At 36.0% G+C, this 25,337-nt stretch overlaps 2 protein-coding genes across 11 annotated transcripts in view; one reads left to right on the forward strand and one right to left on the reverse strand.

The window, feature by feature from the left end:
• The window catches only part of PCMT1 (protein-L-isoaspartate (D-aspartate) O-methyltransferase), a 41,819-nt gene that overhangs the window by 14,977 nt on the left and 1,505 nt on the right, over positions 1-25,337 (forward strand). The window contains exons 4-9 of one of the 6 annotated variants that reach the window (XR_011258672.1): positions 8,039-8,143; positions 9,964-10,084; positions 11,854-11,939; positions 16,262-16,431; positions 16,944-17,003; positions 24,364-24,507. Coding sequence is in view for 4 of the 6 variants with exons in the window: in XM_069598690.1 (XP_069454791.1) it covers positions 8,039-8,143; positions 9,964-10,084; positions 11,854-11,939; positions 16,262-16,431; positions 24,364-24,507 (626 nt within the window). In the remaining 2 variants the exon portion in view is untranslated. Of the gene's footprint in view, positions 1-8,038; positions 8,144-9,963; positions 10,085-11,853; positions 11,940-16,261; positions 16,479-16,943; positions 17,004-24,363; positions 24,508-25,337 lie in introns of all 6 variants that reach the window. The other 5 variants (XR_011258673.1, XM_069598691.1, XM_069598690.1 and 2 more) reach the window with 5 other exon arrangements.
• The window catches only part of LRP11 (LDL receptor related protein 11), an 84,022-nt gene that overhangs the window by 2,239 nt on the left and 56,446 nt on the right, over positions 1-25,337 (reverse strand). For 2 of the 5 annotated variants that reach the window (XR_011258670.1, XM_069598681.1), the window contains exon 7: positions 20,243-20,337. Coding sequence is in view for 4 of the 5 variants with exons in the window: in XM_069598681.1 (XP_069454782.1) it covers positions 20,279-20,337 (59 nt within the window). In the remaining variant the exon portion in view is untranslated. Of the gene's footprint in view, positions 1-7; positions 1,516-5,576; positions 6,652-10,397; positions 13,426-20,242; positions 20,338-25,337 lie in introns of those variants that run through there. The other 3 variants (XM_069598684.1, XM_069598683.1, XM_069598682.1) reach the window with 3 other exon arrangements.

Raw genomic sequence — 25,337 nt, forward strand, 5'->3', positions numbered from 1 at the left:
AAGAACATTTTAAACTTCTAATCATAATCAGTTTTATTATTTTATTTGCAACAAATTAATTATTAATACAAGATGTGGAGAAGGAACTCTTTCTGGTAGAAACTGTCATTAAAGTTTTTGGTGGTTGTCATTGATATCTAATCATGTAAAAAGTAATTATTTATTTAGTGATGAGTTAATTAAGGGAAAGAATATTTTTAAAATATAATGACCATGGACTTCCTTGGTGGCTCAGTGGTAAAGAACCTGCCTGCCAATGCAAGAGACACAGATTCAATCCCTGAGTTAGAAACATCCCCTGGAGAAGGAAATGGAAACCAACTCCAGTATTCTTGCCTGGGAAATCCTGTGGACAGAGGCAGGCTACAGGCCATGGGGTCGCAAAAGAGTTGAACAAGACTTAGCAACTAAACAACAAATGGCATTTCTATGTTTAACATTTTGAGGAACTGCCAAACTGTCTTCCAAAGTGGCTACATCATTTTATAGTCCCACTAACAACGTATGAGGGTTCTAATTTTGCCACTTCTTTTCAACACTTATTATTGTATATTTTATTTTATCCATCCTAGTAGCTATGAAGTGGTATCTCACTGTGGTTTTAATTTGCATTTCCCTAATAATAATGACTATGCCAAAGCCTTTGACTATGTGGATCACAAGAAACTATGGAAAATTCTGAAAGAGATGGGAATACCAGACCACCTGACCTGCCTCTTGAGAAATCTGTATGCAGGTCAGGAAGCAACAGTTAGAACTGGATGTGGAACAACAGACTGGTTCCAAATAGGAAAAGGAGTACGTCAAGGCTGTATATTGTCATCCTGCTTATTTAACTTATATGCAGAGTACATCATGAGAAACACTGGGCTGGAAGAAACACAAGCTGGAACCAAGATTGCCGGGAGAAATATCAATCATCTCAGATATGCAGATGACACCACCCTTATGGCAGAAAGTGAAGAGAAACTAAAAAGCCTCCTGATGAAAGTAAAAGAGGAGAGTGAAAAACCAAAAGCTCAACATTCAGAAAATGAAGATCATGGCATCTGGTCCCAGCACTTCATGGGAAATAGATGGGGAAACAGTGGAAACAGCGTCAGACTTTATTTTTTTGGGCTCCAAAATCAATGCAGATGGTGACTGCAGCCATGAAATTAAAAGACGCTTACTCCTTGGAAGAAAAGTTAACGGCCAACCTAGATAGCATATTGAAAAGCAGAGACATTACTTTGCCGACTAAGGTCCATCTAGTCAAGCCTATGGTTTTTCCAGTAGTCATGTATGGATGTGAGTTGGACTGTGAAGAAGGCTGAGTGCCGAAGAATTGATGCTTTTGAACCGTGGTGTTGGAGAAGACTCTTGAGGGTCCCTTGGACTGCAAGGAGATCCAACCAGTCCATTCTGAAGGAGATCAGCCCTGGGATTTCTTTGGAAGGAATGATGCTAAAGCTGAAACTCCAGTACTTTGGCCACCTCATGCGAAGAGTTGACTCATTGGAAAAGACTTTAATGCTGGGAGGGATTGGGGGCAGGAGAAGAAGGGGACGACAGAGAATGAGATGGCTGGATGGCATCACGGACTCGATGGACTGAGTCTGAGTGAACTCCGGGAGTTGGTGATGGACAGGGAGGCCTGGCGTGCTGCGATTCATGGGATCGCAAAGAATTGGACACGACTGAGCGACTGAACTGAACTGAATAATGATGATGAGCATCTTTTGATGTGCTTATACACTGTTTCTATATCTGCATTTAATGAACCTCAAATATTAGGGCTTCATGGAGAAGTGACTGAATTTCAGAAAGTGAAGAAGTACCTAAAGTCTACTGGGGTATTATCAGGAGGACATGGGAGCAGATTTAGAGATTCCCAGAAACCAAATTGGAGACAGTTTGAGAATCAAAAAATGGTAGATAATGAAGATAATGGATTGTAACACAGTGAATTCAGAAACAAAAATCTGTGAGTCCATAGAGACTTAAAAAAAAAATAGCAGGATTGAAAAGATGAAAAACAGAAGAATGTCAATTAATAAATGTGGAAAGAATAATAGAATTTAAACAATCAGTTCTTTGTAATTATCAGTGTAATTGTTGCATTAGGCAAAGATCATCAATTAATCTAAACCATTAAGAGGAAAGTTGTTGGGGAACCTAAAGCATCCTTGTAGTCTCAAATTATTTGACATATTAATTACAAAGAGATAGCTATGCCCTGAAAAGTAGAGTGATCTAGCCGTTACTACATTTACTGAGTTGTTCGGCTGAGCAAGTCCAGTAGTGAGGTGGTTCAGTGCTGTGTGCATCCTGATGTGATGCAATGGGAGGTGCCCTGCAAGCCCTGTGTGGTGGTCTTGCTAAAGTTCTTTGATCTAAATCTAATCATGTGGAAATTGACACGTCTAGAATGTGTGGGTAGTGTGCCGGACAGTTGGGCAGGGCTTTTAAAAGGAGTCAGTGCTCTGATAGACAAAGAAAAGTGGTGAATGGAACAGAAGAATGGGGGAGAATATCCTGGAATTGGCGATTGCAAAGCATGAACTTTGAATTAATTGGAGGGAACAGCTGTAAAGGAGATTTGGGGGACAACTGAGGAAACTTGAGTGTGGTGTGTATGTTACTTTGTTGTTGTTCAGTTGCTAAGTCATGTCTGACTCTTTGAACCCATGGGCTGCAGGCTTCCCTTAAGTGTTGATACTAAACAGATGATTTTCTTGAGTGTGGTAATGGAGATGTGGTTGCAAAGAAAAATGTCCCCAGTTTGCTTTTTTTGGCAGGTACATGCTAACGTGTTTCAGAAGTGTAGTATTATGATGTCCGCAGCATATTTTCAGATGTTTGATAAAATAGTATGGCACAATAGAAACAGTTGATGACTATATGAGGAGAAAAGGGTGTTATGTGCATTTCCGGTGGGTTTAAAATTTTTCTGTGGGCTTGAAATTTTTCATAATTATTGAAAATGAGTTTTTTAAAAAACTTAAATTTTAGACTTAGAGGTGAGCATGGGTTATCCAAAAGAATATTAACTATAGTGATAAAAGCGTGAAAAAAGCTGGTAATTGCGATTGAAGACCTTGACATTTTAAATCTGAATAGGATTTTAATAATAGCTTAGGATACTCTAAAAGAAAACAAATTTTATGCAAACCTTGTACTGAAAAAAAATTCCTGAGTTTCTTTCGGTGTTAAGTTGGGACAGTACTGCCTATAAATTAGGGATTGGCACCTCAAATCCTTTCTAGTCCTTTCATTTTTGGACTCAAGAAAGTCCAGCTGTTATAGGAGTTATTTTGTTTCTTTGATTACTTCAGCCAAATATGATATTTGTTATCTTATTAATGGGTTTATTAAACTTGCAGGGGATACTTATTGTTTCAAAATATCTGATAAAAGTTACAGACATTCCTGAAGAAAGTTCGCAAACTTTCTCTTAATTAGAGATTCCATTCTTCATGCTAAGTCTCTTTGTCTAAAAACAATAGCTTTGACTAAATAAAATGTTTCTAGCAGTTTCTTCAGTTAAAGTTAAACCAGTGTGTCTCATAGAAACCTCATTAATTAACACTTCTTTGTTCCACTGGTTGATGTACATAATGATAATTCAAAGATAGTATCCCACTCTATCTTTTTGAAACATCAAAGAAAGATAAGGTTAATGAGAGATTTTTGAAATTTTTGAAACAGTCTCAAAACTTACAGAGTTGCAAGTATATTATTAAGAACCTTTCTTTCTTTACTCCATTTGATATGTTGCTGAAATGGTGCTCCATCACTCTTGAATACTTCAGGATGTAGTATATTTCCTATAAAGGACATTCTCCTATACAACCACAATATAGCTAGTCATCAAAACCAGGACATGAACATTGACACGTTAACTACTATTTAATCTTCAAATTACTTTTAAGTTTTTCCAATTGTCCTTATGATATCCTTTATAGCAATACTTTGAACATTTAATCCAGGACTCTCTTTCATAGTACTAGTGGTTTACACTCATTAGGCAAGAAGCTCTTCGCAAAAGAATCTATATGAAAAATGGAAAAAATTAGTTTTCTATAACTCTTTTCCCAAACGTAGTAGCCACTGGTCTACATTTGCTCCTAAATAAGTTCTGCAGAACCTTAATTACTTTCTGGAACACGGTTTTATATGAGGCTACAAATTATATGAGGCTGCATCTATTAATAGCCTTCTGCACGTTTTGTGTTAGTTGTGGGGAAAGATAGCCTCAATGCCTTTTAAAGAATTTTTAATATGGAAAATTTCCAATACCACACATGCAAATAGGATAATATAAGGAACCCTCATGTAGCCAGTCACCCAACTCCATTAATTACCAACAATTTGCTAATCTTGTTTTATATAGTTATTTCTCTTTTACTGAAATATTTTAAAGCTATCCCAAACATAATATCATTTTACCCCTAAATAGTATAAATCTGAAGGATTAAAAGCACAACTACAATACCATATCATGCCTAACAATGTTCCTTAGTATTATCTTATACCTAGTCCATGTTCAAACTTTACCAGCCATTTCAAAAAATTCTTTTATAGTTGATTTACTTAAATCAGGATCCAAACGAGGCTTATGTTACACCTTTTTAGTCTTTTAAAGTCTCTTTTCATTTTAATAGTCTCCCTTTTGAAAATGCCATTTATTTATTGACAAAATTTGTTCATTTATCCTATAGAAGTTCCCAAATTCATTAAATGATTCTTAGCCATATTAACTTTTTCCTTTTTTTTCTTTTCAAGAAAATTTCCTAATGGTTCTTCTGTTCATCACATCAGGAGGTACATAAATGTTTGTACCACCCACTTTTAGTGATTAAACAGTATTTTCAAAGTTTTTTAATTAAATTGCAGTATACCCCAAAGTGGCTCAGACAGTAAAGAGTCTCCCTGCAGTGTGGGAGACCCGGATTCGATCCCAGGGTCGGGAAAATCTGGAAAAGGAAATGGCAACCCACTCTAATATCCTTGCATGGAAAATTCCACGGATAGAGTAGCCTACAGTCCATGGGGTTGCGGAGTTGGACATGACTGAGCGACTTCACTTTCACTTTTTCAAAATGCACACATCTCAAGTGTACAGCTTGATGAATGTTACGTGTCTACATATGTTCAGGTCATTTCCTGCACTCCAGAAGGCTCTCTCAGTCAGAAAGGCTTCTTTTCCTAGTCAACCTCCATCCTCTAGGTAACCAGTATTCTGGCTTTTATCAGCTAAGTTAGGGAGTTTCTATTCTGTCCTCCATTTTGAATGGTACCTGTATCTGATGATTAAAAAAAAATTTTTTTTTTTAAATTTTGACGTAATTTCAGACTTACAGAAATATTCTAAGGATAGTACAAATAATTCCCAGATAATGTTTAACCATATTCCCCAAGTGTTCTCATTGTACTACATTTGGTTTATCATTTATTCTCTCTCTCCTTCTTCTCTCTCCCTCCCCCTATTTATATGGGGGGAGGAAGATATTATATATATATATATATATATATATATATATATATATATATATGAAATACATATATATATATATTTATGAACTCTGTAGGTGTAATTTTCAAACAGAATGCTCTTTATCTTTAAAAATAGAATGTTCACCTAAATACTGCAGTTGTCAAAATCAGGAAATTAACATTGACACAACACTGTTAGCTAATTTACAGACCTCGTTTAGATGTTATCAGTTGTTCTAATAATGTCTTTATAGAAAAAGAAGGTTGCAGATCAGGAGTTTCATTCAGTTGCCATGTCTTTTTAATCTGGAATAATTGCCTTAGTTTTCTTCTTTTATAGTATTGAAAATGTTTATGAATACAGGCCAGTTATTTTATAGATTGCCTCTCAATTTAGGTTGGTCTGATTTTTCTACCTGGTTAGATGTAAGTTACACACTTTTGCCTGAAATATCGCAGATGTTGTGTAACGTCAGAGTGTCCCATTTTTGGTGATACTGACATTAATCATCTGATTGAGGGAGTGTCAGTCAAGGTTCTCCACTGAGAAACTTCTCACTCCATTGTAAAGCTGTTATTTTTCCCTTTTGTAATTAATGTGTCTTGGGCAAACACTTTGAGAGTATTAGCTTATCAAGTGATAATATACTAGTTTTAGCATCCATTTGTGATTTTTGACTTAATGAGTTATTACTGAACTTGTTGCCAAACGGCAGTTTTCTAAGTTCAATATTTCATCTATATTTGGAACATTTGGAAACAGTTTCTCCCTATCCTCCATTTATGTATGTGTATGGCAACCCAAATCACTGCAGATGGTGACTGCAGCCATGAAATTAGAAGACGCTTACTCCTTGGAAGGAAAGTTATGACCAACCTAGATAGTATATTCAAAAGCAGAGACATTACTTTGCTGACTAAGGTCCGTCTAGTCAAGGCTATGGATGTGAGAGTTGGACTGTGAAGAAGGCAGAGCACCGAAGAATTGATGCTTTTGAACTGTGGTGTTGGAGAAGACTCTTGAGGGTCCCTTGGACTGCAAGGAGATCCAACCAGTCCATTCTGAAGGAGATCAGCCCTGGGATTTCTTTGGAAGGAATGATGCTAAAGCGGAAACTCCAGTACTTTGGCCGCCTCATGCGAAGAGTTGACTCATTGGAAAAGACTCTGATGCTGGGAGGGATTGGGGGCAGGAAGAGAAGGGGACAACAGAGGATGAGATGGCTGGATGGCATCACTGTCTCGATGGACATGAGTCTGAGTGAACTCCGGGACTTGGTGATGGACAGGGAGGCCTGGCGTGCTGCGATTCATGGGGTTGCAAAGAGTCGGACACGACTGAGGGACTGAACTGAACTGATGGCAACCCACTCCAGTACTCTTGCCTGGAAAATCCCATGGGCAGAGGAGCCTGGTAGGCTGCAGTCCATGGGGTCTCTAAGAGTCGGACACGACTGAGCGACTTCGCTTTCGCTTTTCACTTTCACGCATTGGAGAAGGAAATGGCAACCCACTCCAGTGTTCTTGCCGGGGAATCCCAGGGACGGGGGAGCCTGGTGGGCTGCCGTCTCTGGGGTCGCACAGAGTCGGACACAACTGAAGTGACTTAGCAACAGCAGCAGCAGCAGAGGGATATATTTACTTACTGTCACTATGGATTCATGGATGTGTATTTTTATCAACCAAGATCTGATAGTGAATGTGCTTATTGCTACTGGATCTGATGATTTTTAGTAGTGAACGTACTAGGCATTTAAGGACAGCTTTTGAGATACCATTTATCAATTCCAACCTCATATTTTGGAAAAGTACTAAAATATAAGTTCATAAAGAGGATGGAATAGAGAAGTCTTTATTTCTTGGTTTGATCCAAACCTTAACCAATGACTTTATTTGACATGTAATTTGTGCTGTAAACATAAACATATGTATCCTTTGGCCCCCTTACCTCCACCTGTAGCTATTTATCCCATAGATATACTTTACAAGATTACTACAAAGATTATTATCTTATGGTATATTAATACCTTTTAAGATTATTTCATCTATTTGTTATGGAATATTGAAGCCAACTTAAGTATCTCTCATTAGGCATATTTGTTCTTATAATACATTCATACAAACATATGCTCCTTTAAGATATATTTATAAATACATACATATTTGCTTACATATGCATAAAGTGGATATGTTTGGAAGGAGTCAGTAGAAACTGGTAACATTGGTTGCCTTTAGGGAGTGAGACTGGTTGGGGAGAGGGGTCGAATGGAGACCTTTCACTGTAAATCTTTTTGTAGCTTTTTACTGTGAAATCGTTAAAGTTTAAATATTCACATACTGGAGATCTAAAATTACTGAAACACTTTAAATACAAGAATTTTAATCAAACTAGAATGTTCTTACATAATTCCTCTGTAGGTGTAAGTATGCAATATGTTATGTTTTCATTGTAGTGGAAAAATTGTTGAGAAGTTAGCAGCTTTATTCGTATGCCATGGTATAGATACTTTATAGAATCTTGGGAAGAAAAATGAATACTTGCTTTGTTTTCTTTTGGCAGCATGCATATGCACTAGAACTTCTATTTGATCAGTTGCATGAAGGAGCTAAAGCTCTTGATGTAGGATCTGGAAGTGGAATCCTTACTGCATGTTTTGCACGTATGGTAAGAGCTTTATTTACTATTCTGGCCCCAGCAGAAGCATATTATATGATTTGGCCATGTATTTTTTTCCCTAGCAGTTTTTGAGGGTTTTCTTTCTTTTTAAATTCTTTTGAGATAGCAGTTAGAGTATGTGTCACCTAGGATTTCTTTTTGTTGTGGTGGTGACAGAACATTCAGTTGAACTCTGGCAGAACTAGAAGGGAATTATTTGGTTATATCATGGAAAAGTCTAGAGGTCTCTCTGGCTTCTTGTATGGCTGGATTTAGAGAAAGATCTCAAGTTGTTATGGACAGTGAGTCTCTCTCTGGTTCTTGGTTTGACTTGGCTCTCCTCCACAAGTTCTCTGCATTCTCAGGTATGCTTGTCTCTTGTGATCAAACAGTGGCAACCAAGAGCTCCCAGACTTCATTCCTATAAGTTCTCATCTGGCAGAACCAGCCTGATATCCAAACAATAGGTTTATTAGGATTGAAGGAGAGCTCTTTTTACATTAAGAAAAATGAATGCATTTTCATTTTATTTTACTATACTTCAAATTTCATCATCAGAGGTTTATCTGATAATGACTATTTGGAGTTTGAGTCTGGAGACCCACTCAGGCACCTTGGAGTAAAAGTTTATCTGTGCTCAGATAATCAAGTCAGGTTGATCATGAAAAATCTTATACCTGGAGTCCAGCTTGGAAGGTTATGGTCTATTTAAGTTAGGGTTTATGGATCCTTTTTGACTAGAATCCATTTAATTTGCTATGAATATATAATTGGCAGACTATTAGAATATAAGCTCCAGAGTGGTGGGAATTTTTCTGAGTTTTTTTCATTGATGTATTCTAAGCCTCCAGAACAGTGCCAGGCACACAATAAGAATTCAGATATTCCTTTTCAGTTGTTTGACTTGTTTTGTATAAGTTTAACCCTCACTAATGGGATGTAATTAAATACTAGAAATGGTGTGTAATGGCTTGTTTTCTATACTTGACTGTTTATGGTTTCAGAGGCATTATCATTTTTTAAAAAGTCATTTTCTAAAAAAAAAAAGTCATTTTCTTTCTGAGTTATCTTTTTGAAAATGATACTAATTAATGTTTTTCACATGTTTACCATGTGCTGGTCAGTATTCATAATACTTTTCATGTATTCTCTTATTAGTTCCTCTTGTCGTTTATGGGGTATGTACCCACTTCCTCCTCACTTTACAGCTGAGGAACCTGATTGATAGAATAACTTGTCAAGGTTATATAGTTGTAAGTAAGAAATTTAAATGTAAACCCAGATAGTCTGACTTCAGAGTCTTTATTATGTTAATTTCATTCTACAGTTAATATTTATGTTTAGAGTCTTTTAATATTTTACTTATTTTTATATTTTCCACATGTGGCAGTAGAATCAGGTATAGAAATTCCTATAGAATTTTTTATGTATCTGTAATATTTAAAGTCACACTTTCAGTGGAATTTAAATAAAAAATGGTTGCACTAATAGCTACCATTTAATATTGGTAGCTAAGTCCCATTTCAGGATCCTGGGTCTAAAAATTAGAAACTGAAGGAAGAAAGATACCATTTTTTTTAGTATTATAAATTTTTTATAATTCTAGTTTTATAATTACTGAAATATCATTATTCATTTAGGGTTATGGCTGAGAAAGTTATTTGTCAAATAATCTATAATAAACTGAGTGTTTAACAATCAAATTAGAGGCTTAAACTGTTTATTTGTCCTGATTTCTCATTACTAAATATGACTTTGGATAAATAAATATTTTATTGACACCTTAGCAAAACTAAGACCAGTGAATTATTGAATTATTCTCATTCCAGGTTGGACCTAGTGGGAAAGTCATAGGAATTGACCACATTAAAGAGCTAGTAGATGACTCAATAAATAATGTCAGAAAGGATGATCCAATGCTTTTGTCTTCAGGGAGGGTGCAACTGGTTGGTAAGTATCAGAAAACTTTGAAAATTTCCTCTCCAGAGAATTTTTATTTTCAGAAAAATCCCATGCAAGCGACATAATATTCAGAGCTAATTATTACTGCTGCTTTTTTTAAAAAACATTCACTTTTAAGTACTAAGCAAGAAAATAAATTACTCTAAAATGTCATACTGGTTCTATCTTGACCAGGGGTGACATGACTATTAACCATTTCAGAAAATGTCATGTTGAGTTCTTTCTTCATTACTTTTTTAAGAAGTAACATCAAAGTAATCAGTGTTGAATATAGAAAATGTAAACGGTACACAGAGGTGTATAAGATAAAGAAAACCTCTCTTTTTCCTCAAGTTTTTCAGACATAAATATGTGTATGAATAAATTGTACACACACAATTTTTTAGATTGACTTGTACTCTACATATTGTTCTTTAGTTTGCTTTTTTCCATTCAGTGGTATCTGTGGACACATTTCCATGTGAGTATGTTTTATATTGAGAAAAATAACAGACCTCAAAATATGCAGAAAACATAAATGTAAAGCTTAACAAGCACCTGTTTAATCACCACACTGATCAAGAAATGGGACATTATCAGCACTTTGAAAGTCCTCTGCTTTCTGTTCCATCATTGTAACTACTTCCCTTTTCCCTAGTGGTAACTAGTAACATTACTTTTAGGCATTTGCTACCTAATTGCAGTTCCAAAGATGATGTTCAATATCTTGAATGTTAGCCAAATGGAATCATACAGTACATATTCTATGATGAATGACTTTTCACTCATTGTTATGTTTGTAAGATCCATCCTTCTTTTTGCATGATAGTCAATTTTTATTGCTGTATAGCAGTCAATTGTAGGAACATTACCAAAATCTTTTTATTAATGCTACTGTAGATGGATATTTTGGGTTGTTTCTGATTAAGAGATACTCACAGTGCTGCATATTCACAATGTACATAAGTCCAGATGCTGATATGCACGTCATACTAGCACCTTATTTCTGTAGGTGTGTTATTACAGGTTCATAGAGTGACCATAGATATTGCAAAAGCAGTTTTTTGGAGTGACTGAACCAGCTTACATTCCCATCAATAATATACCAAGGTTCCTATTGCTTCCCATCACAATCCCAGTACTTGGGATGACTAAATTTTTCTCCTCACCCACTTAGTGTATGGTAGTATCTCTCTGGTTTTAATTTTGTATTTTAATACTAATCAGTGAAGTTGAACACTTCTTCATATGTTTGGCCATTTGGATTTCTTCTTTTGTGAAATGTCTATTCAGATATTGAGCTATATTTTTCTTTGATTTGTAGGACTTTTATACACTAACCTTTTGTCTGTTTATACACACTGTAAATCTCTTCTCCCACTCTGTGATCTGTCTTTTTACTCTTATACTGTTCTTTTTGATAATTAGAAATTCTTAATTTTAATATAGTCAGACTTAACCCATTTCTTGTAATGTTTTTAATATCCTGTTTAAGGTACTCTGAAATCATGAAGATACATCCTTGAATTATTTCTTGGACATACTACCATTTTAACTTTTTACATTTAGACCTTTGATCTTTTTGACTTTCATTTTTGTGTATTCGTGAGGTGTGGGGGTCAAAGTATCTATTTTTTCTTTGACTTATCTGTTGTCCCAGCATCACTTAGTTAAGTGATTTTTAAAAGATCTGTCCTTTCGCCGCTTTAAACCTCCTATAATTCTTCACACTGGGTAATTCTATCAGAACAGGTGTTTAAAGCACTTTTTTCTTTCAGTGGGGGATGGACGAATGGGATATGCCGCAGAAGCCCCTTATGATGCTATTCACGTAGGAGCTGCAGCCCCAGTTGTGCCCCAGGCAGTGAGTTGTTGATTTTTTTTCTTCTGTGTTTGTATACTTTATTCAACTAAAGCTCTTAAACATTTATAGGAAGTGACTTCTACTGATGTTGAAAATACCATCTATGTTACGTTGTGCCCTTTTTTTGGCAGGGCGGGGGGGGGGCTGATAATTATGCTCAATTTTTTAACTTGAATTTTAATTTTAATTAGCTGTGTATTTTAATTAGTAGGCAGTTTTTTTCATATACAAACAGTTGTATAAATGACATGAAGATGACTAAGCCGCAGCTCGTGACTGTCTTATTTCAAGCAGTATTTGATTCAACTTAAAAACTAGTACACCAGTAAAATTGGGAAAATCCCTCTGGAGTTCATGACCTGGTAATCACTTGGTGTGTTATGTGCAAGACTATGTTAGGTTCGTGGGTAAGACCAGGAAGTATTTGTCATACATCTTATCCTCACTGACCTTACTAGAAGAGATCTGTTGTACATATATCAGGGAAATGAATGATGTGATAGCATATCATCAGCATATGATAGATATTGAAGGGAAAAGAAAATATGCATTGTAAGAGTTCAGAGGAAGGGGAGTATGTTGTATAGAATAGTGAAGGAAATTTCATACAGGAATAAAATTTGAACTGAATCTTAAAGAATAGTAGGAAGAAAGAAAGAAATCTTAATTTGCATAGTTGCAATGAGAAGGTAGGATATTCCAGTAGTATATATTACATAATCAAGGAAATATTTAAGTACAAAATTGAGTTTTCATTTTAGTAAGACTCTGATAAACTTAGGTCAGCCCAAATAATCCTTGGCTTAGATTTCTATTACATGTGATTCTTACATAGTTCTTAACTAGATGACAAGGGGCTAAAATTGACTCTCTTTTGCCCAGTCTCATTAACTTCCCAAACTGGAAGTAGTTTTGTGTGTGTTTACACAGGTATGGGGAGCTGAAAGTTTGGAGATTTGTTCTGATTACTGACTTGTTACTCATTGACTGAATGACTTTAGGAAAATGAACTATTCTCTCTGGCCCTGTTATCTATTTTTAAAAAAAGACCAAACTAGTAGTTTTTAACAAGTATTAACATGATGTAGAAAGTTGTACAAGTCATAAGTAAATAATGAATTTTCATATATGAACACATGATCAGCAGGTTTTTTTTAACTTCTTAAACTTTTTTCTTTTTTGAAAATATTGGCAACCTAGGGGGAACAATTAAAATCTAAAATAGAAAATAGAAATGTGTTTAAATGAAAGATTCTTGGGGACAGGACTCATCTTCCCTACTAAGATCCTAAGGTGATCTTGAAGGGCATTTCTGGCTTTAGCTTGGTATGAATTTGAACATTTGTAGTAGCCGGTGGAGTATTATTTAGAGGGTGGCTCTTTACATCTGATTAAATTTGAAGATAGACATGCTGGAGGGGCTTTCCAGTTTTAAGAGAACAGAGTCAAGATGTTTATGCCTCCTTTGGATACCACCACATAACAGCTAGAAAAACAAGAAACAGAAACAAGAAATATGAAACTCTATATTCAGTTATCTAGGAGATTATACTTAACAGTCCTGAACGCTACAGTGTATGAAGACAGAAAAGCAGATAGAGTAATAACTGACCTGGAAGGGTGGAGGAAGCTTAACCAAAGAGACTGCAGAGGGGAGTATCAGTGCAGAGGCTGCTTGTTTTGCAGAACTCAGCAAAAGCTTAGAAACTGGAGGCATCAGGACCTTGGAAACCAGAAATGACATTGTAGCCTGAAAAGAGGAGCTGCTGCTTGAAATTCTTTATGAGGAACAGTTAGCCCGAAGCCCTAAGAAAATTTCCAGGAACTGAAAGACATGATTCTGTAGTTTAAAAACATCTGTTGAGTACCTAGTATAATGAATTTTTAAAAAGGGGGGGAACTCACAATATCACCATGAAATTTCAGAATATTATAAAGAGAATATTCTAAAAGTTTCCAGAAAAACAAAGTGGATCATTCATTAAAGGTCAGTAATCAGAAAGGCATCAAACTGTAGATAAGCAGCATTAGAATGAACAAGTCAGAGGCAAAGCATCACAATTCTGAACTGAAAATGATTTCCAGTTTCCAATCTTGAATCCTGTACCTGCACATATCACTGAATACATAGAAGAAAGATAATTTTAGACTTGCAAATCTCAATCTCTTTAAAAAGTATTCCACATACTGTTTCACAGAATACTTCAGGAGGAATTGCTTTAAATGTCATCAAAAAGTGAGGGAGTAGAGAGAGTGGGAGAAACCAGAAGGAAGCAGCCATGGTGTCTAGGAAGGTAGGACACCTCGTTCAGGAGAGAGATGGCCAGAGCTGCCCATGTTGCTGCAAAGGCCAGTCCTGGTATGACAGCCATACAGCAGGCCGGGAGAGTAAGCAGTCCAGATTCAGAGCAGAGGAGGAAAAGAACTAGAAGGGAGCGTACACACACACACACACACACACACACACACACACACACACACACACACACGAACGAGAGAGAAGTAAAAGGAAAAAGGAAGTTGCTTACAAATAGATTTGACTGTATAAAAATTTCATTAAGAAGCTGTTGGGAGAAACAAAATTAAGTGAGTGAAAAAAAAAAGAAAAAGCTTCAGTTTTTAACTGCAGAGAAAACAATCATTCTATAAGAAAGGAAACAGTAACTGAGTGCCTCTTGGCTCAGCTGCAAATTATGTGTACACAGTCATAACAAAATGGTTTTCATAAAAAATGATGATCTTGGTTGGATTAGGGGAAAGAAGCAGTATGCAGCTGGCCCTCTGTATCCAAGGGTTCCACATTCAAGGATTCAACCAATCACAGATTGAAAATATTCAGAAAAAAATTTCCAGAAAGTTCCAAAAAGCACAGAACTTGAATTTTTCGTTGCAGTTTGAAGTTGTACCTGGCAACTGTTTAGATGGTACTTGCCTTGTATTAAATATAAGAAGTCTAGAGATAGTTTAAAGTATATGGGATATATAGGTTATATGCAAATGCTACACCATCGTCTATAAGGAACTTGAATGTCTGTGGATTTTGGTATCAGAGATAAGGTCCTGGGACCAGTCCCCCTTGGATACTGAGAGACAACTGTTTATGTATGAGAGCTTAGTTCTCATCTGGCATATAATTTGAAGTAGAAAAGGAAATGTTATTCAGCATGGTGACTATACTTAATAATATGTTAATTATTGACTATTAACTATAGTTAATAATACTATATTATATAATTAAAAGTTGCTAAGAGAGTAAACCTTAAAAGTTTTCATCACAAGAAAAAAATTGTAACTATGTGTGATAATAGATGTTAATTAAGTTTATTATAGTAATCATTTTACTTTATATACATAAATCATTATGTTGTACACCTAAAACTAACACAATGTTTATATGTCAATTATATTTCAGTTAAAAAGAATAAATGGCATGCTTTAGAAGTAAGCACTATAAAAAAAGACAGCTAAAAGGTTTTAAAATTAATGGATTAAAGGAGCAAGATTGAGGGAGAGGGAAGAAGTCTACTTTTTTATTGAAAATCTTGACATTTAGAGGAATTGGAAAAAATAAGATAGACTTGCTGACAACCAAAATTTTAATTAAGGACTCCCTTCTCTGGGAAGGTTTTTTCCTTGCTGTTTTTGATTGATGGTCATCTTTCAGCTGCATTCACATTGTAACATGTGACTTAAAAATTTTCTAACCAGAGGGGCTTTAACTGAGCAATTTTGGTTCTTCATTGACAGGGACGTCCTCTTTCTAATGCTGCAGAGACTCCAGCCCTACCTTCCTTTATCATGTCATGCTGCCTGTGATCCTAAATTCAGTTGTAAAACCAGAGTTCCCTTATCTCTGGTTCAGTGATGCCTTAAATTCTTAGACAGGATAGGGATTCCTTGCTGATTTTCTACACTTCCCCGCTTTCCCTCCAAACTACAAAGATTGAAAACAGGCATACAGGAATTGAAATTTTCTGCTTTGCCTTTGGTCTTCTCAAGAGGATAGTCCACATTATGTGGTTCAACTCAAACATTTTGAGCTTTGCAGTTATACTAGGTACTATGTTTGATGCTAAGGGCACAAAGATGAATAAGACACCATCCCCGTCATCAGAGAATTTGTACTGTAGTAGAGGAGGTCGGTAGTAAATAAGTGAGTGAGTAATTGAGTAACAAGTTTAACAATGGAAGAATGTATGTACTAAATAAGGTACATTTCTGCTTTCTGCCTATGGACACTGAAAGTTGTCTATAGTGATGTAAAATGACTATTAGTATAAAATCTATAACTTGGTGTATGTGTCCTTTTCTCTTTCTTTTAGCTAATAGACCAGTTAAAGCCTGGTGGAAGATTGATATTGCCAGTCGGTCCTGCAGGTGGAAACCAGATGTTGGAGCAGTATGACAAGCTGCAAGATGGCAGTGTCAAAATGAAACCTCTGATGGGAGTGATATACGTGCCTTTAACAGATAAAGAAAAGCAGTGGTCCAGGTGGAAGTGATTTTATCTTCTGCTCTTTCTTCTTCCACACATGCAAGGTGAAAGGGTGTGAATTTTAAGAGATCAGACTGCAAGAGCCGCTTTTTTGGTTGTCACCTTTATGCTACTCCATTTTAACATCAAAAATTCACTACATTAAAAATGTAGAAAAAGTTTTGCATGGTCTGTCCTTTTGATTTAACTCATCTTTGGGAAAGGGGGTGAGACTTGGTTGGCACAAAGGTGTTTTTCTTTTTAAAGAGGTTGTCAGTTACACTTTGTAAAGTTACTTTATTATCAGCCACTCTGTTTCTATATTGACAACTAATTTTTACATCTGCTATATGGTCATGGAAATGAAGGCTTTCATCTGAAGAGAAGGGATAATTTCCTGCCCTAGTTCATCTTCTATTATAACATTTTGTGAAGACAAAGAAGGGAAAAGATACTCTTGTCCGAGTTTTCGAAGGTGTCAGTGCCAGAGAGGACACTCACTCTGAGCTTGACTTCTCTTTTTCAATCAGGTTCATGGATGCCTGACAACTTGTGCTGGTTTTATATCCTGCTGTCATTTCAGAACCACAGTAAGGAAAAAGCTTACCATTTTATACAACAGACTGGTCAATTGTTGAGCTCCTCTAAGTTCTTGGGGAGGGAAGAGGGTTCTGTGAGTGAGTGCCCAGGTCTCACATACCCACCCAAAGGGCCAGCAGCATGCGGCATATCTTCAGCACAGCATGGCTCGTTTAACGCCCACTTTCGTTTCTGTGTCTCAGCGTCATTGGATATTCCCTTTGAAGCCAAGCTTTCTCTGTTTTTTCTCTTCCTTCTTCCCCTGCCCACTCTCTCCAGGGGGAGGGAGTGAGATCCATAAGTAAGACATTAGCTAAGACTACTTGAAATTAACTGCCAAAATAAGAAAGGTCTTACTGTTTCCTTGTTTTAGAATCTGTTTTTACTTGACAAGAGTTGCTTATTTTAAGATGATTTCTTAATTAATAAGTAAAATGGCGATTAGAGATTTAATGCTGTTGTTGTTTAGTTGCTAAGTAGTGTCTGACTCTTTGTGACCCCGTGAACTGCAACACACCAGGCTTCATAGACCTCTCAATTTTGTTTTCTGGGAAGAGGAAAGATGCCTTTTTAATGAATGTTTAACAGCAAAAGTGGTAATGAATCTAACTCTGTTTGTTCAAAACTGAGTTTTACTTCGATTAATTCTGACTGGCCATTTCTGTTGATCCTTATCAGGAAATGCATTTTAATTCTTCACCTAATATAGTTATTAATAAAGTTAAGGACTTCCCTTGTGGCTCAGCTGGTTAAAGAATCCACCTGCAATGCAGGAAACCTGGGTTCGATCCCTGGATTGGGAAGATACCCTGGAGAAGGGAAAGGCTACCCACTCCAGTATTCTGGCATGGAGAATTACATGTATAGTCAGTTCATGGGGTCTTAAACAGTTGGAAACGACTGATTGACTTTCACTTCGCAATGTAGTTATAGCTGTTTTCTTTGAATTCTAACCTGGAGCACAGCCAGGTTAAAGTTTTTTAAAAGCTAGCAGTCTTGTCAGTTAGAATCAGATATAGTTACAAACTTCCTTCACTTTGCTGCTAGTATGGTTATATAATTACAAAATATTATAATTGCTGCTCTATAAATGGGGCAAACATATCACTGAAATTACTGAAATATGGTATCAGGTAAGAGTGCTTTTTGTTTTTATAGCCAGATATATATAAAATGAGTTTTGTTTTTATAACCAGAAGTAGATTTAGCTTGAAGGTAATGAAACTTAAGTTTCTGGGCCCTCACTTGCTTTGGGCCATTCATGGCCTTATACCAAATTTTATTTACATAGTCTTGTCTTTAGTTTACCTTTTTTTTTTCCCCTTCATAAAGCAGCTCCCCCCTGCCCACTTACCCAATTATATAAGCTTCACACTTCCACTTAGCTGTATTTTACCCCTGATAAGACTAAACTATTTGTATTAAATTTAGAATAATTTTTAAATCTATGGACAATTGTTCAGTCATTTACCAAATATTTAAATATATATATACACACACACTTGGTTTTCTTTTTAGCCTTCAACTTTTTAAAATGCTGAGCAATTTTACATATATGCACATAGGAAACTTTTCTCCAGTTGTACTAAGAGGATTTTCTAATTTTTTTCTATTGCAAATTTACTGTATTTTCAAACACATTTTCCTACATCCAAAGATGTAGTTCTAATTACAGAGATAATCAGTTACTTAGTTATAAATCATGAAGTTTAAAGAATATAAAACAGAACCTAGAAATTAAATTGGCAAAAAAAACTGACATTAAAAAATTTGTGCTGAAAGAAATTATTAGAAAATAGAATGTTTGAAAGAGTAAAGCATCAACAGTTAACTTAACATCTTAAGGGACCATTCATCTGCTATTCATTTTTGTGTTCATAAACTGTCAGTCAAGGTTCGAGTGTGCTTAGCTAGCATTTTGAAGTGATTTTAATGAAGGGACTATTCAAAGAAATATGGGAAAAGTTATGGGAGCTGTAAAGGATGCGACATAGCCAGGGACCAGGGATTCCCAAGGTGGTAGTAGGAAGCTGTTACCACTCCAGACCTAAAGGTGAGGGAACAGTTTTACTGGAACCCACTGAGAGCAGAGACAGGGTGGGGAGCGGGGGTCTCTGACGGGAGCTGTAGCTAGAGAGCAAAGCAGCCGCTCCCACATGTAGGGATCGCCTCAGTTCTCTCCCACTGCCCTCTTCTCTCTACTAGGGCATCACAGCAGACAGACTTTAAGTCAGAGCGGAAGAGGTCCTCGGCCAGATGTAGTCTGAAGTCAGCTCTTACCACCTCCTTCCTTCCTCTTTCCTCCCATGGAGCAGATATCTCTGCTTCTTTTTAAGTTTAGGAATGGAAGAGATTTGAGAGGGCGTCTAGCTTTTATATGTCCTGTTTCTACTGCCATCAGGCTAATCTGTGCTTAAACTGTCCTTGACAGGAAAAAAAAGAGCATCTGTTTTAAATTGCCTTTGAAAAAGCATCATCTAATACTTTTCTTTGGCAATTCTGTTAAATTTGTTAAATGTCTTTAGTGTGATGACCTTCTAATACATCATTAATTCAACAAGTGTGTGTGTGCCCACTATGTGGGCATTGCTGCAGGGCCAGGAATACACAGCTGTGAATTTGAAACTGACCATTCTAGTGGAACTTACAGTCAGGTAGAGGATCCAAAAGATCAAAAAAACGAGACAAACAGGCAGTTAGAGTGCAATGTGTTGACTCTGGCTTGAGGGTGGTAGGGAGCAATTGTTCAAGCCAGGCAGTGAAGGGATCAGAATTCCATTTCAGAAAGATAATTTTGGTTGTAGGGTAGAGAGTAGATTGGAAAGGGATAAAGCTATAGCCAGAAATAGAAGATACCTATAGCAAATCAGGGGTGCAGTGATGGTGGGCTGAATTAAAGCAGTGGTTGTAAGGATAGAATGTGATTAAAAAATCACTTATATTTTCTCATCTCACATGGGAATTATGTAAAAAGCTTCCTCAGTTTCTTGTCAGGCTGCTGCTGCTGCTGGTAAGTCACTTCAGCCATGTCCGACTCTGTGCGACCCCATAGACAGCAGCCCACCTGGCTCCGCCGTCTCTGGGATTCTCCAGGCAAGAACACTGGAGTGGGTTGCCATTTCCTTCTCCAATGCATGAAAGTGAAATGTGAAAGTCAAGTCGCTCAGTTGTGTCCGATGATTTTTTTTCTTCAGGATTAATTTAAAGACTCATCCCAGTGCTTTCTTACAAATATTCCCTTGTTTCTCACCTGCTTTCCATCCTCCTCTAATTGAGGCATCCAGAGCTAGGGGGAGTGCTCTGTGAGAGTGAGATCCAATCTTTGCTGGAAAGGTGTGCTAGAAACTAGATGGGGAAAAGAAAAGAGAGAGGACTTAGTGGGCATGCTGAATTCTCATGTTAGATAAACCCAGAAACTTGAATGTTGACTTTTGTCCTCTTATACTTAGAAGAATATTCCTTGCAATTCTGATGGATTAATAAAAGGAGAGAGAATGCCAGATAGATAGGCTGCAGACCTAGAATCTGTGGTATTATGTTCAAGACTATAGATAGGTAATAGTTGCATTAGTTGGTTGCAACTAACTAAATACAAATATTTATTTATATTTTATTTTATACATACATGTTTATTTTATATACCTAGAAATCAACATTTTGCTAATCTTCTGGTAAGTTTTATTTTTGTTTTAAATAGCCACAGGGGTCGATGGAATAAGTCCATCTCTGTTTTGTGAAACAGGAAAGTTTCAGGGTTCTTGTTCCATAAGTACTTTGTCTATTGATGTCTTTTTAAAGTGCCATGTATGCATGAAAAGGATGTTATAAACTGACTGGGCATTTCTAGGATTGAGGGTATAGGTCCTAGCATATCCAATTGATCCTGTGTTCCAAATTGTTCTATACTGTCCCTTTTTAATTTCTTTACATGTGTTACACAGCATTATCATAAACTTTGTATTCTTAAAGCAAGAATATATTGTTACTTTTGGGATTCTTTTTATGTCTTTCATAATGCTTTGCACAAAGTTAATTGTACAAAGCTTGTATTACCCCAGAAAGCCCATTAATTAGAAAACTTTCATAGAATTTGATTGTTATTTCCTGACAGTACATATTTTCAGTTGTTCTTGATAAAGAATACAAAATACTAGATATTAGTGTCTTAGAGTTATTAGCCTAATAATTATGTGTGTAATTATTTATTATACAATAAAGTAATATGTTATAGTTATTAATCCAATTAATATTAAACTAAATGATCTAAACAATCTAAATAATTAAGCTAATGTTAATCTAAATAATATGAAATCAAGTGGGCCTTAGGAAGCATCACTAAGAACAAAACTAGTTGGATGGAATTCCAGTTGAGCTATTTCAAATCCTAAAACATGATGCTGTGAAAGTGCTGCACTCAATATGCCAGCAAATTTGGAAAACTCAGCAGTGGCCACAGGACTGGAAAAGGTCAGTGTTCATTCCAATTTCAAAGAAAGACAATGCCAAAGAATGTTCAAACTACCACACAATTGTACTCATCTCACACACTAGTGAAATAATGCTCAAAATCCTCCGAGCCAGGCTTCAGCAGTACGTGAACCGTGAACTTCCTGATGTTCAAGCTGGATTTAGAAAAGGCAGAAGAACAGAGATCAAATTGCCAGTATCCGTTGGATCATCAAAAAAGCAAGAGAGTTCCAGAAAAACTTCTATTTCTGGTTTATTGACTATACCAAATCCTTTGACTGTGGATCACAACAAACTGAAAAATTCTTCAAGAGATGGGAATACCAGACCACCTGACCTGCCTCCTGAGAAATCTGTGTGCAGGTCAAGAAGCAACAGTTAGAACCAGACAAGGAACAGCAGACTGGTTCCAAATTGGGAAAGGAGTATGTCAAGGCTGTATATCGTCACCCTGCTTATTTAACTTATATGCAGAGTACATCATGAGAAACACTGGACTGGAGGAAGCACAAGCTGGAATCAAGATTTCCGGGAGAAATATCAATCACCTCAGATATGCAGATGACACCACCCTTTATGGCAGGAAGCGAAGAAGCACTAAAGAGCTTCTTGATGAAAGAGTAGAGTGAAAAAGCTGACGTAAAATTCAATATTCAGGAAACTAAGATCATGCCATCTGGTCCCATCACTTTATGGCAAATAGATGGGGAAACAGTGACAGACTTTATTTTTGGGAGTCCCCAAAAGCACTGTAGATGTTGACTGCAGCCATGAAATTAAAAGACTTGCTCCTTGCAAGAAAAGCAATGACCAACCTAGACAGCATATTAAAAAGCAGAGACATTACTTTGCCAACAAAGGTCCATCTAGTCAAAGCTATGGTTTTTCCATTAGTCATGTATAGATATGAGAGTTGGACCATAAAGAAAGCTGAGCCCTGAAGAATTGATGGTTTTGAACTGTGGTGTTGGAAAAAACTCTTGAGAGTCCCTTGGACTACAAGGAGATCCAACTAGTCCATCCTAAAGGAAATCAGTTGTGAATATTCATTGGAAGGACTGATGCTGAAGCTGAAACTCCAGTGCTTTGGCCACCTGATGCGAAGAACTGACTCATTGGAAAAGACCCTGATGCTGGGAAAGATTGAAGGTGGGAGGAGAAGGGGACGACAGAGGATGAAATGGTTGGATGGCATCACAGACTCGATGGACATGAGTTTGAGCAAGCTCCAGGAGTTGGTGATAGACAGAGAAGCCTGACATGCTGCAGTCCATGGTGTCACAAAGAGTCAGACACGACTGAGCAACTGAACTGAACTGAACTGAATTAATAATATTAAATTAAACAATAATATTAATATTGACACATATATAGGGCTGCCGTCTATGGGGTCGCACAGAGTCGGACACAACTGAAGTGACTTAGCAGCAGTAGCAGTTTTAAAGAGCCTTTGTAGAAATTTAGTACATACTATTTTTTATTTTAAATGATCTATGCATGTAAGTCAGATAAAAATATGGTTATGTAGAATTTTAAATATTGGGAAAAATTAAGAAGATTAATAGATTTTGGAGTCTTAGGATGTGACAAGGTTATACATGCCATGACAGCAAATTTTTGGTTTTCCTTAACACATTAAATGTTATAATTCAGATTTGTAAACTTTCTTTTCCTCGTTTTGTGTGTGGGGGTGGGGGTGGGGGTGGGGGTATACTGTTAACATCCTTGCCTTCTATTTGTTTTCCACAGTAATATTCCTATCAAAGTAGTGTACATGCATTGTAAAAATAGGAAAAAACAAACACAAAATAATTAAAGTCACTCATACCCCAGAATCTAGAGATAACCTCTATTAACATTGTATAGATTTTTTCTTCTTTTCTATATATCCATAGAAGTATATACATTTCTTTTGTATTCCTGAGATCATAGTTTTATTTTATAATCTCTCTTTACTTAATAAAATATCATCAACATTGTCCCTCATCATTAAATATTTTTTAATGGTATGATTTTTTTCACCAGTCTTATTGAAATATAATTGACATATAGCACTGTAATAGTTTTAGGTGTACAACATAGTGATGTGGTATATTGCAAAATGATCACCACCATAAGTTTAGGTCTTACATTCAAGTCTTTAATCCATTTTGATTTTGGGGGATGTGGTGTTAAGATAGAGGTCCAGTTTCATTCTGTTTTCATGTGGCTGTCCAGTTTTCCCAACACCACTTATTGAAAGACTGTTCTTTCTTCATCATATATTCTTGGCTCCTAATTAATTGACCATGTATGCATGAGTTTATTTCTGGGCTCTTTACTCTGTTCCATTGGTCTTTCTGTCTGTTTTTATGCCAAGTACCATACTGTTTTGATTACTTTGGCTTTGTAATATAGTTGGAAATCAGGAAGTGTGATACCTCCAGTCTTATTGTTCTTTCTAAAGATTGCTTTGGCTATTTGGAGTCTCTTGTGGTCCTGTACAAATTTTAGGATTGTTCTATTTATGTGAAGAATGTCATTGAAATTTTGATAGGGATTTTATTGACTGAGTAGATTACTTTGGGTAGTATGGATATTTTAACTATTAACTCTTCCAGTTCCTGGGTACAAAATATATTTACATTTATTTGTGTCATCTTCAGTATCTTTCGTTAACATTCTATAGTTTTCAGTGTACAACTCTTTCACCTCCTTGGTTAAATTTACTTCTAGATATTTTATTCTTTTTGCTATAATTGTAAATGAGATTGTTTTCTTAATTTTTCTTTTGATAGTTTATTATTAGTATATAGAAACAACTAATTTTAGTTAGTTATCATCTGCAAAAAGAGACAGTTTTACGTCTTTCTTTCCGATTTTGATGCCTTTTATTTCTTTTTCTTGCCTAATTGCTCTGGCTAGGATTTCCAGTACTATGTTGAATAAAAGTGGCGAGAGTGGGCATCCTTGTCTTGTTCCTGATTTTAGAGGAAAAGCTTTCAGTTTTTCACCATTGAGAATGATGTTAGCTGTGAGCTTGTCATATGTGGCCTTTATTATGTTGAGGTACGTTCCCTCTATACCCAGTTTGTTGAGAGTTTTTAATCCTTTTCCCTTTTCAAAAAAATTTTTAAATGGAGAGGATATTTAGAAATGTTGTACTATATTGTTGGGCAATAAGGATATATATTGACAAAATCCTTAGTACCTTGCAACTGTAAAATTATTAAAAAAACAATAGTATCTTTAATTCATATTTTTAAAAGCACAAGTAAATTTATGAATAGAGCATTTTGCAAGTAAACTCTTTGAAGAGTAAGTATTTTAATGCTTGCATGAATTTCAGTAAAAGCTGTTTTATGAGAATTATAGTACTTATGTTATTTGGAAGACTATATTAAGAGGAGCCAGAACTGATAACTTATCATTTGACAGATAATCCAGTACTGTATGATAAAGACAGCTTATGGGAGAAGTCATTTTTAAAATATTTTCTTGCACAGTTTATAAAATTTATATTTTATACAAAATACCATATTGTCCAAAAATCCCTTAATTCACCACATACCTGGGAAATTTTAGCTCTTTATTTATCTTTCCTTCAAATTTATTTAACAGCTTTTTAAAAACTTAAAAAAAATTTATTACAGAATTGTGCAAAGAACTCCTGAATCTCTTCATCCAGAGTTAACAATTATTAACACTTTCCACATTCCTTTTCATTTCCTTCCTCTCTCTCTCTCTACACACACACACACACACACACACACAACATTTTTTTCCCCTGAATCATTTGATATTTAGTTGCAAACATCATACTTCTTTACCCCTAAAGTACTTGAGTATTTAACAGTGTAGCTTGATACTCAGATTATCCTCAAATAAGAAGCTTTTCT

Source organism: Ovis canadensis, chromosome 8 (assembly GCF_042477335.2).
Source record: "Ovis canadensis isolate MfBH-ARS-UI-01 breed Bighorn chromosome 8, ARS-UI_OviCan_v2, whole genome shotgun sequence".
In the NCBI taxonomy this organism is placed as follows: domain Eukaryota; kingdom Metazoa; phylum Chordata; class Mammalia; order Artiodactyla; family Bovidae; genus Ovis; species Ovis canadensis.